A 12,002-nucleotide genomic window follows, 5' to 3' on the forward strand; every position below is an offset into this window, starting at 1 on the left:
TTTTGTGTGCTAGAAGATACCATTAAGAAAATGAAAAGAAGGCCACAGACTAGGAGACAACGTATGTAAATAAAATATCTGACCAAGGCCCTGAATGTAGATAGAAGGTGTAAGAACACTTAGACCTTCATAAGAAGACAATCCCATTTTAAAAATGGGCCAAAGATTTCAATAGACGAATAGTCAGGGAGCACATAGAAAGATGCTCAAAGCCCTAACTGTTTTCTCAGTGGGTAGACGGTCAGCACATAGGCTGAAGGGTCTGGGGTTCGATTCTGGTCAAGGGCATGTACCTGGGTTTCCTGTTTGATCCCTGCCCTGGTCTGGGTGCATGTGGAGACAGCCAGTAGATGTGACTCTCTCACACTGATGTTTCTCTCTGTCTCTCCCTCGCCCTTCCTCTCTCTAAAAATTAATGGAGAAAAAAATATCTCCTTGGGTGAGGATTACCACCAACAACAAAAGGATGGTCAACATGATTATACACTATGGAGATACGAATCAAAACCATATAAGATACTACTTCATATTTGGTTACATGTGGCTACAATCAAACCCCTAGACCAGTAGTCGCAAGCTGCAGCTCTTCGGCCCCTTGAATGTGGCTCTTCCACAAAATACCACATGCGGGCGCGCATGTACAGTGTGATTGAAACTTCGTGGCCCATGCGCAGAAGTTGGTTTTCGGCTCTCAAAAGAAATTTCAATGTTGTACTGTTGCTGTTTGGCTCTGTTGACTAATGAGTTTGCCAACCACTGCCCTAGACCAGTGGCCAACAGCCTTTCGGACCTCACTTACCCTCCTACTAGCAGTGTACAAGAGTTCCCTCACTACATCCCTGTCAACATTATTATTGTCCAAGGCAGCGGTCGCCAACCGCCAGTTGGTGAGGTCCGAAAGGTTGTTGGTGACTGCTGCCTTAGACAATAGTAAGTGTCGACGAGGATGTAGTGAGGGCACTCCTGCCACCGCTGGTGGGAGGGTACAGGGGTGCAGTCCCTGCGGAAAGCAATGCAGTAGTTTCTTAAATTTTCAACAATAATTTACCTGCCATAGGACCCGGTGATTCCACTCCTAGGGGTCTGCCTAGAGAAATAGAAACACATGCTCACACAAAGACTTCCATGCAGATGTCCAAGCAGCATTGTTCATAATTCCCAAACTGGGAACAACCCAAGTGTTCAGGAACCTGCGACAAGATAAAGCGAGGCATTCCGCACAGGGAACAGGAGCAGAAATAAAAAGGAACAAAATAGTGACACATGTGCATCGTGGACGAACCTCAAAACCGTTATGCGAAGTGATGGAAGCCAGATGCAAGATCCTGCGAGAGCACATTTTGTCGGATTCGGTTTACGCGGACGTCCAGAGGAAAGCAAATGCAGAGAGGCAGGCGGTATGCCTCAGTTGCCTTCGGCTGGGGGTGGAAACGGGGTGATTGCGAATCAGCTCAGTTTCTCTTGGGGCAAACACGTTCTGGAATTAGGTAGTGGTGATGATGGCTGCACACTGCTATAAATTTATTCAAAGTCACCAAAACACCGTCGATGAGTCCTGTTTGGACTCTAAAAAATGACCACTGCCAAACCCCAAAATAAATATGCCTCTATCCTAAATTACTCAATTTCCCCCAAGAGAATCTCAGGTCCCTTTCAGATTTTGTAAATGCCAGAGTAAAGGCTGGCTTTTATATGCCACTTTCTCACTTAATAAGCCCTTTTGCCACATTAATATTCACAGTATCTATGAGGCAAGATTTTTTTTTATTTCCTGTTTTTCTAGTAAACAGTATCTCTCAATTTAATTTACTTGCTGGTAATTTTTTTATTCTGGGGAAGAAGTTTTCTTCTCAGTATTTTGCTCATCATATGCTTTCTTTAGGCAGCAGGGCTGAAATTTTTCTCGCTAAGTAATTGTCCATTCATGTAACGAATGAGGCTGGTGGTAGCGAAAACATGCCTAATCAATATTCTGAGCAAATTGGCGAATTGTAATTGAATTGCCAGGAAGGTCTGTGTCCCCCGAGGCTGATCCTGTCGCCCTCGGGTGGGGTGGGGCAGGAGGGACTATTCCAGCTTCTGTGACAGCCACGTTGAGCCTGCCCCGGGAAGGGGGTCAGCCCGGGGGCCATCTCCTGCCCCTGTCCTAACAGGGAGCATTGTGGGAACTGCACTCCCGAAGGGCTAGCCTCCCCACCCCCCATTTCTTGTTGAAATGTGTAAGATTTCTTTTAACAGCTCCATGTTACATAATGATGATCAACTTCAATATTCTAGTTTCAGAGTATAATTGTATTTACCAAAGCGCTCAGTTTATTAAATGATGCTATATGTATGTTGCTTTCCTTCCTTTTTTCTTTGAAAAAAATTCCCTTACACATACTCTCCTGCTCAGAAGGTGAACGGGCAGATAAAAGGGGAAGAACTGCATCAAACCATCAACTCCATGGTCGTAACGCTGAGCGACTCAGAGTTCAAGGAGCTGATGCAGACGCTGGACCCCCGGGGCTCGGGCCTGGTGGACATCCACAGGTTCCTGGCGCTGCTGGAGGAGGGCCGCGAGAAGGTGAGCGCCGCCGCGGCCCCGCGGGGCCCCGGGCACGGGCATGGCGGGAACGTGCTCTGAGAAAGCCAGAGGTGCTGGGGAGGGCGGTTTAACGAAACTCATCACCTCGCTGGTACCTTTTCAGCTGCGATAACTTTCATTTCAAGCCAGAATTAAGTGTGTAAGAGTTACTCAATTTGGACTTTTCTTTCATTTCATTTATCTATTTATTATTTAAACCTCACCAGAGGATATTTTTCCATTGCTTTTTAGAGAGAGTGAGAGAAAGGGGGAAAGACAGAGAGAAATATTGATGTGATAGAAACACATCGATTGATTGTCTCCTGCACTCGCCCTACCGGGGCCCAGGACAGAAAGGAGCCCGCAACAGAGGTACGTGCCCTTGACCAGAATCAAAGCCGGGATTTGCAGGCCGACACTCTACCCACTGAGCCAAACCGGCCAGGGCTGGCCTTTTATTTTCTTGACCATGCTGAAGGATATTTGAAGTTTCTGAGGCCCCGCCCCTGGGTGGCCTCGCCTTGGCCTGCTGGAGGGAACGTGTTTTCATTGGACATCAGCAGCAGCCCCTTTCCCTCCGTCTCACAGGCCGTGTGCGATTGCTGCTCCGGGTTCCGTCCCGTGGTTAGAGCCCCCGTGTTCGTTCACCTCTTGTGTGATCACTGAGTGTGGCCTCTAATGACTAACACTGGCTCTTAGTGTTTGTTTCTTTTTACCAAAAAATTGACATCAACAGCCGAAACCGGTTTGGCTCAATGGATAGAGCGTCAGCTTGGGGACTGAAGGGTCCCGGGTTCGATTCCGGTCAAGGGCATGTACCTTGGTTGCGGGCATATCCCCAGTAGGGGGTGTGCAAGAGGCAGCTGATCGATGACTCTCTCTCATCGATGTTTCTAACTCTATCTCTCTCCCTTCCTCTCTGTACAAAATCAATAAAATATATATTTAAAAAAAAAAAAAAGATTGACATCAACAGATTCTTGTTGAAACTAGAGGCCCAGTCATGCTTTCGTGCACCTGTGGGGTCCCTTGGCCTGGCCTGTGCCCTCTTGCAATCTGGGACCCCTCAGGGGATGTTGGACTGTGGGTTTCGGCCTAATCCACCCAGGCCAGGCTGAGGGACTCCACTGGTGCACGAATGCATGCACAGGGCCTCTAATATGCATATAAGATCTTCGGTTAATTTCTTCCTGCCCTTCCCCTCCCCCTTCCCTCTGAGATTCATCAGTCTGTTCCATTTTTCCATGCCTGTGCATTGAGTGTCTGCCCCCTGGTGGTCAGTGCACATCATAGCTACCGGTCGAATGGTTGTTTGGTCTTTTAGGCTTTTATATATATAGATGTGTAAGATTTTCTTTATTAGCTACAGATTAACCTTTCATTCTCCTATTATCATTTCCTGCGTGGCGCCCTGTGCAAGGTGGTAACCACAACCTAAACCCACACTACTGGGTCCTTCTTAGACTCAAATTCCAAAGTCCCAGAGCCCTTCCCACAGAGAAGTGAATAATAACAGCTTTTCCTGAACTCCGTGTGGAGCAGACCTGTGGGAGCTCTGACCCCACCGCAGCCCCGCACAGAGCCAGCTTTGTTCTTTAAAACCAAAAATATAGACGTGTCAGCAATCTGCCCCCTGCCCCCCACACCTGGCGAGTGCAGTGACATTTGCTCTGTAAGAACCAGATTCTGTCAACTGCACCCCCTCCAGCCTCTGCACCTGCTGGGGCTCCTGCTACACCTCCTTCTGCTCCTCCCACCTTGTGAGGCCATTCTGCAGGTCCCAGTGTCTGAGGCCCTCCCAGGGACCCCCAACAACCCTGAGGAGCCCCTCTTGTGACCCTTGACCTCCCACACCAGTCGCAGTCTCGTGTGACTTGTCCTGCAGGGGAGCCAGCGCTGGGCTCACTCACAAAATGTCTCAGCGAGAGACTGAATCATTCGGAAAATCAGAAAACATGGATATGGAGACGGAAGAGAATAAAAGCCACCACTACTTCTAACCTCGAGGACCCGTTACCCACACCTCTCCTCCCAAACCTCCATACTGACACACACACACACACACACACACACACACACATACACTTTTTTTTTGCAGCTTAGTTATAATTACCATTACACCTCAATAAAGCTGCAAGAAACTGCATGTATTACTGTATAGAATTTGATGAGTTGGATACAAGCTTCCATACATGGTAATCTGTTTCATTTTAAAATGAGATCACAGCCTTTTTAGTCTGTTGTCACTTATTAAATATTATTAACAGTGTCAATCCTGCTGTGTAACTTTAAAGGCACAGAGTCACTGCTCTAGGTGTCTTCTCTTCTTTCATGACTTCCGGTACAATGACTGGTGGGGTGCCTACTTTTTTAGCTTCACTCTGGTTATTCCTTTAGTATAAGCTTAGAGATGAAGTTATTGGGTCAAAGAGTATAAATTTCATTTTAAAATTATGGTGGTTTTAAAGAGGAATATGTGTGTGATGCACAGACTGCGGACGACGGGAGGGACTGCGTGAAGAGGGAGTGTCCTCCTGCTCCCTGGCTGCCGGAGCGGCGCTGCCCCGGGCCTGCCTGTCACCCGGCGAGGTCACTCCCGGCCACACGGCCCTGCGCTTGCTCTTTCACCCTCACCCCGTGGACAGGCAGAAACGCCGCCCGGTATTCCTGCACTCCGCACTTACTCACCTCTAGCTGATGGAGTTGTTCAGGATTATTGTGCTTTTTAAAATAAGTGCCAGGCCAGGGTTCTTGTTCCCATTTCCGGGGGTCAGAGGGCAGCCTCACCTGCTCAGTGTCACGGCCGCTGGCTGACCGGCAGGCTGGCCATCGTCGTTGGGCTCAGAGCTCCGCCTGCCCTTGTGAGTGACCCGTATTCACTCCCGTCCCTTCTCTGCCACGCAGATAGGGGAGCCGTCCTCCGGGGGGGACAGCCAGGCACCACAGCAGCCGGCCTGGGACTCAGTAAGTACCCTTCCCTCCCTCCGTGGTCCCAGGGCCCCTCCCTCCGTGGTCTCAGGGGCCCCTCCCTCCGTGGTCCCAGGGTGCTGCCTCTGTCTTCTGTGGTCCCAGGAGCCCCTCCCTCCATGGTCCCAGGGCCCCTCCCTCCGTGGTCCCAGGGGCCCCTCCCTCCGTGATCCCAGGGGCCCCTCCCTCCGTGGTCCCAGGGGCCCCTCCCTCCGTGGTCCCAGGGGCCCCTCCCTCCGTGGTCTCTGGGGCCCCTCCCTCTGTGGTCCCAGGGCCCCTCCCTCTGTGGTCCCAGGGCCCCCTCCCTCTGTGGTCCCAGGAAGTCCTCCCTCTGTGGTCCCAGGGGCCCCTCCCTCCGTGGTCCCAGGGCCCCTCCCTCCGTGGTCCCAGGGGCCCCTCCCTCTGTGGTCCCAGGAACTCCTCCCTCCGTGGTCCCAGGGGCCCCTCCCTCCGTGGTCCCAGGGACCCCTCCCTCTGTGGTCCCAGGGGCCCCTCCCTCCGTGGTCCCAGGAACTCCTCCCTCCGTGGTCCCAGGGGCCCCTCCCTCCGTGGTCCCAGGGGTCCCTCCCTCTGTGGTCCCAGGGGCCCCTCCCTCCGTGGTCCCAGGGGCCCCTCCCTCTGTGGTCCCAGGGGCCCCTCCCTCCGTGGTCCCAGGGCCCCTCCCTCTGTGGTCCCAGGGGCCCCTCCCTCCGTGGTCCCAGGGGCCCCTCCCTCGGTGGTCCCAGGGGCCCCTCCCTCCGTGGTCCCAGGGGCCCCTCCCTCCGTGGTCCCAGGGGCCCCTCCCTCCGTGGTCCCAGGGGCCCCTCCCTCCGTGGTCCCAGGGGCCCCTCCCTCCGTGGTCCCAGGGGCCCCTCCCTCCGTGGTCCCAGGGGCCCCTCCCTCTGTGGTCCCAGGGGCCCCTCCCTCTGTGGTCCCAGGAACTCCTCCCTTCGTGGTCCCAGGGGCCCCTCCCTCCGTGGTCCCAGGGGCCCCTCCCTCTGTGGTCCCAGGGGCCCCTCCCTCCGTGGTCCCAGGGCCCCTCCCCCCGTGGTCTCGGGTGCCCCCCAGGCCACGGCTGCAGCCTGTGGCGGCGGTTTCTCAGGTGGAAGGGATGGTGCGGGACGCCATCCGCAGGAACCTGCTGGCGTTTTACGACGTGCTGTGCTCCTACGACTGGGGAGACTCGGGGCTCATCCGGGCCAGCCACCTCAGGAAGGTGCTGCACTCCTTCTGCCCCTGGCTGACGGCGGAGCATCTGGCCAGGTGAGGCCCTGGTGCCGTGTCCCCTCCGGTCTGCTCTGCCCTCTGCCCTCTCTGCGTGTCCAGCGCTGCAGGCGTTGTCACAGCCGTTCACGGCCTGCCAGGCCGGGCTCCCGGGGCTGGCGTCGCTGTGACAGTCTCAGCACAGGCAGCCCGTAGGGCCTCTCAGGATGGGAGACGCGGCTCTGAGTGGCCGGTTCCCGGCCGCCGGCTCACCGGTTCCCCGCACTCAGCTCTGCGCTCCGCACACGGGAGCAGGGGGATAGCCACCGTCCCTCTGAGCGACGTGGCGTCAGCACTTGTGACCCTGTTACCACAGCTGGCTACTGAGCACACACGCACACACACACACATGCATGCACGCACACACACACATGCCAGCTGGCTTCCTGCTCGCAGCCCTCCTCTGTGTCAGGCACTGCTGTGCGCATCCTGTAGGTGAGAAAACGGGGTGCAGGAGAGAGGCGACGCCCAGACGGGCGCTCCCCAGCCCTTTGCCTCGGTGACAGCTCCGAGGCCGGGCAGTGCTTGGAAGGGGTGCGGCCGCCCTCTCCCTGGGCAGTGCCTGTCTCTGCGGGTCCGGGGAACGGGGTTTCACAGTAAACACTCGTTGGATGGCACAAGGTGTGGGCTGACAGCAGGGAGGCCCCAGGCCACCCGGGCCGAGCTAGGGAAGTGCTGCTCTGAAGCCGGTTCATCTCCGAAAATCCAGCCTCCCTCCTCACGAGACCCTCACCTCTGACATCCCTCCGTGCTCTGAGTGGGTCACGGGAAGCCCGCTGCGCACACACGTGGGCTAAGGGCAGGTGAGGCCTCAGCGTCCACACGAGGCTGGCTGTGGCCACGGCGCCGCAGCCTCCGGAGACCACCCATCAGGCCGAGGCGACGCCAGACCCACTAGGGCCTCGCCCCGAGCTGCCTGCCCGTTGGCCTGGGCACCTGCAGGTTCCGCTCGGGCCTTGGGCTTCACTAATGTGCACAAGGAGCGCACTTCCTGTGATTAGAAACATTAACAAACAAAATGCCGAGAAGCAGCCAGACCTGGCCGCGCCAGTGGCTTCTTTTCCTAAAAGATCGGTGTGCCACAGTGCCGTGTGAGCTCTTCCATAACCCCCACCCGAGCTGCTCATTCACAGTTTTTCTGGTTTTGCATTGCTTACATCTTTATCACACTTTACCCCCCACCCCGCCCCGCCCCGCCCCCAGCGGCCTCGGCTCAGCTCTGCACCGCTCTGGTTACTTTGCACTTTCTGTGATTTTATGTAGTTAGTGAAAGCATACGTGGTGTTCGCTTCTTTTTTTAAAAAAATTTTAATCCTCACCCGAGGGTATTTTTTCCATTGCTTTTAGAGAAAGTGGAAGGGAGGTGCGGGGGAGAGAGGGAGAGAGAGAAACATCAATGATATAACTATTGGTTGTCTCTAGCACATGCCCCTACTGGGCCTGGAATCGAGCCTGCAGCTGAGGTACGTGCCCTTGACCGGGAATCCAACCTGCCACCCTTTGGTGCAAGAGCCGACGCTCTGACCACTGACCCACCGGCCAGGAGGGTGCTGCCCTCTTGTCCGGCTCTGCTCACCCTCACGATGAGCCTGGGGTTCATGTCTGTGACGGCATTCCGGGGGTGAGGGGGACCCCTGTCATTGCTGGGTAGTGTTTGGCAGCGCGGGGTGCACACCTCCTGCATCCACGGTGCTGGGTGCTCGGTGTGCTTCCAGTTTGGGGCTGGCACCGGCAGGCGCGGCCTCTGTGGAGACCACCGCCTCTCTCCAGGCGGAGTGGCTGGCTCCTCGGGAAGTGCGTGTTCAGCTGCCAAGCGGGCTCTCCCAGCGGCCGCTGCCCGGGCCCCTCCCCCAGGCGGGCGGGTGCAGGCGCCCCCCGCCGCCCGCGGAGGGCAGGCCCGTCTCTGTGGTCGCACGTTCTGATGGGCGCGCTCTCCTGCCCTTCCCGTCCAGGCTCTGCAGTAAGTTTCAGGACCCAGCCTCGGGGAAGGTCCTTTACAGGAACCTCCTGGCCAGCATGGGCGTCCCGGGCCTGCCCGCCGCCTGCCCAGCTAATGCCGCGAAGGGGCGGCCGCCCCGCGAGCCCGGGCAGCAGGAGACGCCACCGTCGGAGGGCGCCCAGAGGTAATGGGGGCAGAGGCGGGCGCAGTGGGAACCTTGGCCCGAGGGGAAGGCCGCCGGTCAGCCTTCCTTCCCACGGAGGGCGATGACCCTGGGTCACACGAAGCCCCTTCCCACCACGCCTCCTGGCCCCCGCGTGTCAGCCCGCTCAGCGCGCAAGTGGAATCCCACACACAGGCGGCGTTCTCTCCCCGAGGCTCCCACCCCCACGCTCAACCCCACACACTGCCCCCGCCAACTCGGGGCGCACCTGCGAGCCCCAGGCCTGTGAGCCGGCCCCAGGGCGCGCCATCGGCCCAGCACCTTCGCTCGCCACCTGCCTGAGCACGTGGGTGTGCGGTGAAGGGGAGGGCGAGCCTCCCGGTGGTGCTGGCGGATGGAAAGTGGGGTGTGTGCAGAGCACCCGCCGGACCTGTGCCCGCTGTGCTTTCAGAGCCAAGCCCCCGGAGGACAGAAGCTCCAGGACCAAGACGGTGACCAAGGACGAAGCGGTGCAGAGGCTGCGGCACTGGGTCCAGCGGCAGGACCCCGCGTTCAGGAAGCAATTTCTCGACTCCAGCAAGGACGGCAGTGGCAGGGTGAACTCGTGCGACTTCAGGAAGGTAGGAGGGCCGGCCTCCCGCGTTCCTGTTCCTTCCCGAGGCAGGCCGGCTGCTCTGTCACAGACGCCTGCCAAGCGTGGCGCCGGGCTTCCCGCTCAGTTCTCAGCGGGCAGCGTCAGCTCCTGCTCAGGAAGGCATCGCTCTCAGTAGCCGTGTGGGTGCCAGGCTCAGAGAGGGCGATGGCAGACATTCCAAGAGGGGATAACTGTGAGTGCTCTACGTACAGGTGTCCGCCCCAGGTCAGGCGCTGCCACAGGCTCTTTGCGTGTCTTCTGTGCCAGCCCCGACAGCAGCCCCAGGCGGGAGGAGAGGCTGGCGGCCCAGAGGGGGACAGGCTCCTGGGACGGTCCACACCTCCCCTCGCTCACAGGACTAAGGGCTGCGGCGGAGGAAGCGGGGCTCCGGGCTCCGAGGGGGAGCCGCAGGGCTGGATTCGGGCCAGGCGGGCGTCAGCGCCCCACACCCACGAGCCGCACCGTCCACGTGGCCAGGAGGCTCCCCGCTGTGCCAGTCCAGTTTGGTAACACATGACCTCTTCCCTCTTCTCTGCTGAATGTGAGAGGCAGCCAGTGACATCCCGGAGGGGACCGTCCTCACCGAGGCGGCCTGTCTGGGCTTCTGTGAGCTCGTGTGCTTCTCACGGGGAAATGTGTGGCTTTGCTGGGGCTTGGGCTCCTGCTAGACCCGGTCTGAGCGCATTCCCTCACACATGACGTCATTTCTCACCACAACCCTGTACCCCCTGCTTCTCCCAGGAGAGCCTCCCAGGCCCTGCTCTGGCCCCTGTGCCACGTGCTGTGACTGCCGTGTGTTCTCAAAGGCATTTCATTTAACAATGAATCAAGAGCGGGTGGTGGTGCAGAAAACAGCTATGGAACTTTAGTGAGATCCAGAATCTTCTGTTCCTTCCCTGCATACATTTCCTTTCCCTCCCCCACCACACGTGGAATGAGTAGCCAGCACCCCCAAACAGCGTGTGAAGTGAGAGGCTGCTGTTTCCCTCTCTGTGAGAGGGGCTGAGCTGCCAGTGCAGGCCGCCCATGCCTGCAAGCCAGCAGCTGGAGCACCAGCCGGCACGCGGGCTCCGGGCACAGAAGCAGAGGGAGGGGCAGAGGCTTGAGCTACACACGTCTTTCTGCTTTAAAACAGCATTCTTAGAAGCTTCTCCCAGCAGCTTTTTTTTATGGACCAGGCCTCTGTGTGTGTGTGTGTGTGTGTGTGTGTGTGTGTGTGATTGGGAACATGACCACCTTCAGGAAAAGCACGGTTCTCTTCATGCGAGAAGAGGAGGTACATGTTGGGCAGTGGACAGTCTGTCAAACCCCTTCAGGAGACACGGGAGGTGCCTGGTGTGCACTTGGCAGAGGCCTGCGCCACGGGAGTGTGGATGGAAAAGAGGTGTGGTTGCTTGGTGACAGTGACCGTGGGGACCATAAAATGACAAACTTGCAAGGACACAGAGGTCAGGATTAGCCTCATTGAGTAATCAGCCTAATTGAGTGCTCCATCCGCCAGGTCCCCTTAGTTGGCTGTTCCTGATGGGAAGTTGTTATTCATCACCCTCATGAGCATCCTGAGCGCGCTTCTCAGGCCCACCCCCGGGTCCCAGTGAGGCCTCTGGAGAAGGATGGGCCACAGAGCTGCCAGCACACACAGCCCCAGGCGGGATGCCTTAGAGCAGTATCAGCCGGCCAGCGCCCCAGATTCTTAGCATTCTGTCTCCTTACTTCTCATTCGCTCCCAGCCAGGGCCTGGTGCAGGTGCTCCTTCTCCGCCCAGCAGAGGGTCTCACACCCTCCCACCCACGACCGTTACTTCCTAATGGGGTGTCCAGCCTGGTCGTGGGCGGGTGACTCAGAAGAAAATACCCGGGGAAGTGGATAGAGTGCCCGTCCTGGAGGCCAGGTGCGGGAGGGGACGAGCAGTCCTCGCCCTTGAGCTTCCTGTTGCGGACATGTTCCTAATCTTAGGGGAGACCAACTGCGTGTTTGAGGTCAGAACATCTTCAGATTTGTTGGTCCAAGCCCCATACCCACAGGAGCAGTGGCCAGACGTGGTGTCCACTGACCACACCTCTAGGCTTCCGTCTTCGCCGTGGGGTTACAGGCCTCTGCCTGGTGGGCCTGAGTACCGCAGCCTGGGGCTTTGCAGGCTGCTTTGGTTTCAGACTCAGCCCTGAGCGGTCCCAGAGGTCAGCCCCGTCTGGAGGGGACCAGTCCTGGTTTGAGCCTGCCCCCTCCACCTCCAAGTTTGAGATCCTGGCACCACACACCTAGCGCACGCTCTGCTGGAGGGGCCCTCCGGCTGGCCCAGCTCTATTTCTCAGGCTCAAGTCCACTCCCAGAATCCTCAGCTGTTCCCAGGGAAAGTCCGCTATTTCTCAGGCTCAGGTCCACTCACAGAATCCTCAGCTGTCCCCAGGGAAAATGCAGGTGCATGGCCTCAGTTCCCCTCTGCAGGATCCTCTCACCTGGGAACTTCAGTCCCTGTGACAGCACCGCTTCT

At 57.5% G+C, this 12,002-nt stretch overlaps 1 protein-coding gene across 7 annotated transcripts in view; it reads left to right on the plus strand.

Annotated features, from left to right (window-relative positions):
* Positions 1 to 12,002, plus strand: part of EFCAB6 (EF-hand calcium binding domain 6) — a 105,929-nt gene that overhangs the window by 51,194 nt on the left and 42,733 nt on the right. For all 7 annotated transcript variants that reach the window (XM_084878112.1, XM_084878115.1, XM_084878116.1 and 4 more), the window contains 5 exons: positions 2,396 to 2,566; positions 5,471 to 5,530; positions 6,615 to 6,775; positions 8,728 to 8,898; positions 9,329 to 9,497. In XM_084878112.1, coding sequence (XP_084734238.1) covers positions 2,396 to 2,566; positions 5,471 to 5,530; positions 6,615 to 6,775; positions 8,728 to 8,898; positions 9,329 to 9,497 — 732 coding nt within the window. The remainder of the gene's footprint in view (positions 1 to 2,395; positions 2,567 to 5,470; positions 5,531 to 6,614; positions 6,776 to 8,727; positions 8,899 to 9,328; positions 9,498 to 12,002) is intronic.

Source organism: Pipistrellus hanaki (assembly GCF_964339955.1).
Source record: "Pipistrellus hanaki genome assembly, chromosome: 3".
NCBI classification, from domain to species: domain Eukaryota; kingdom Metazoa; phylum Chordata; class Mammalia; order Chiroptera; family Vespertilionidae; genus Pipistrellus; species Pipistrellus hanaki.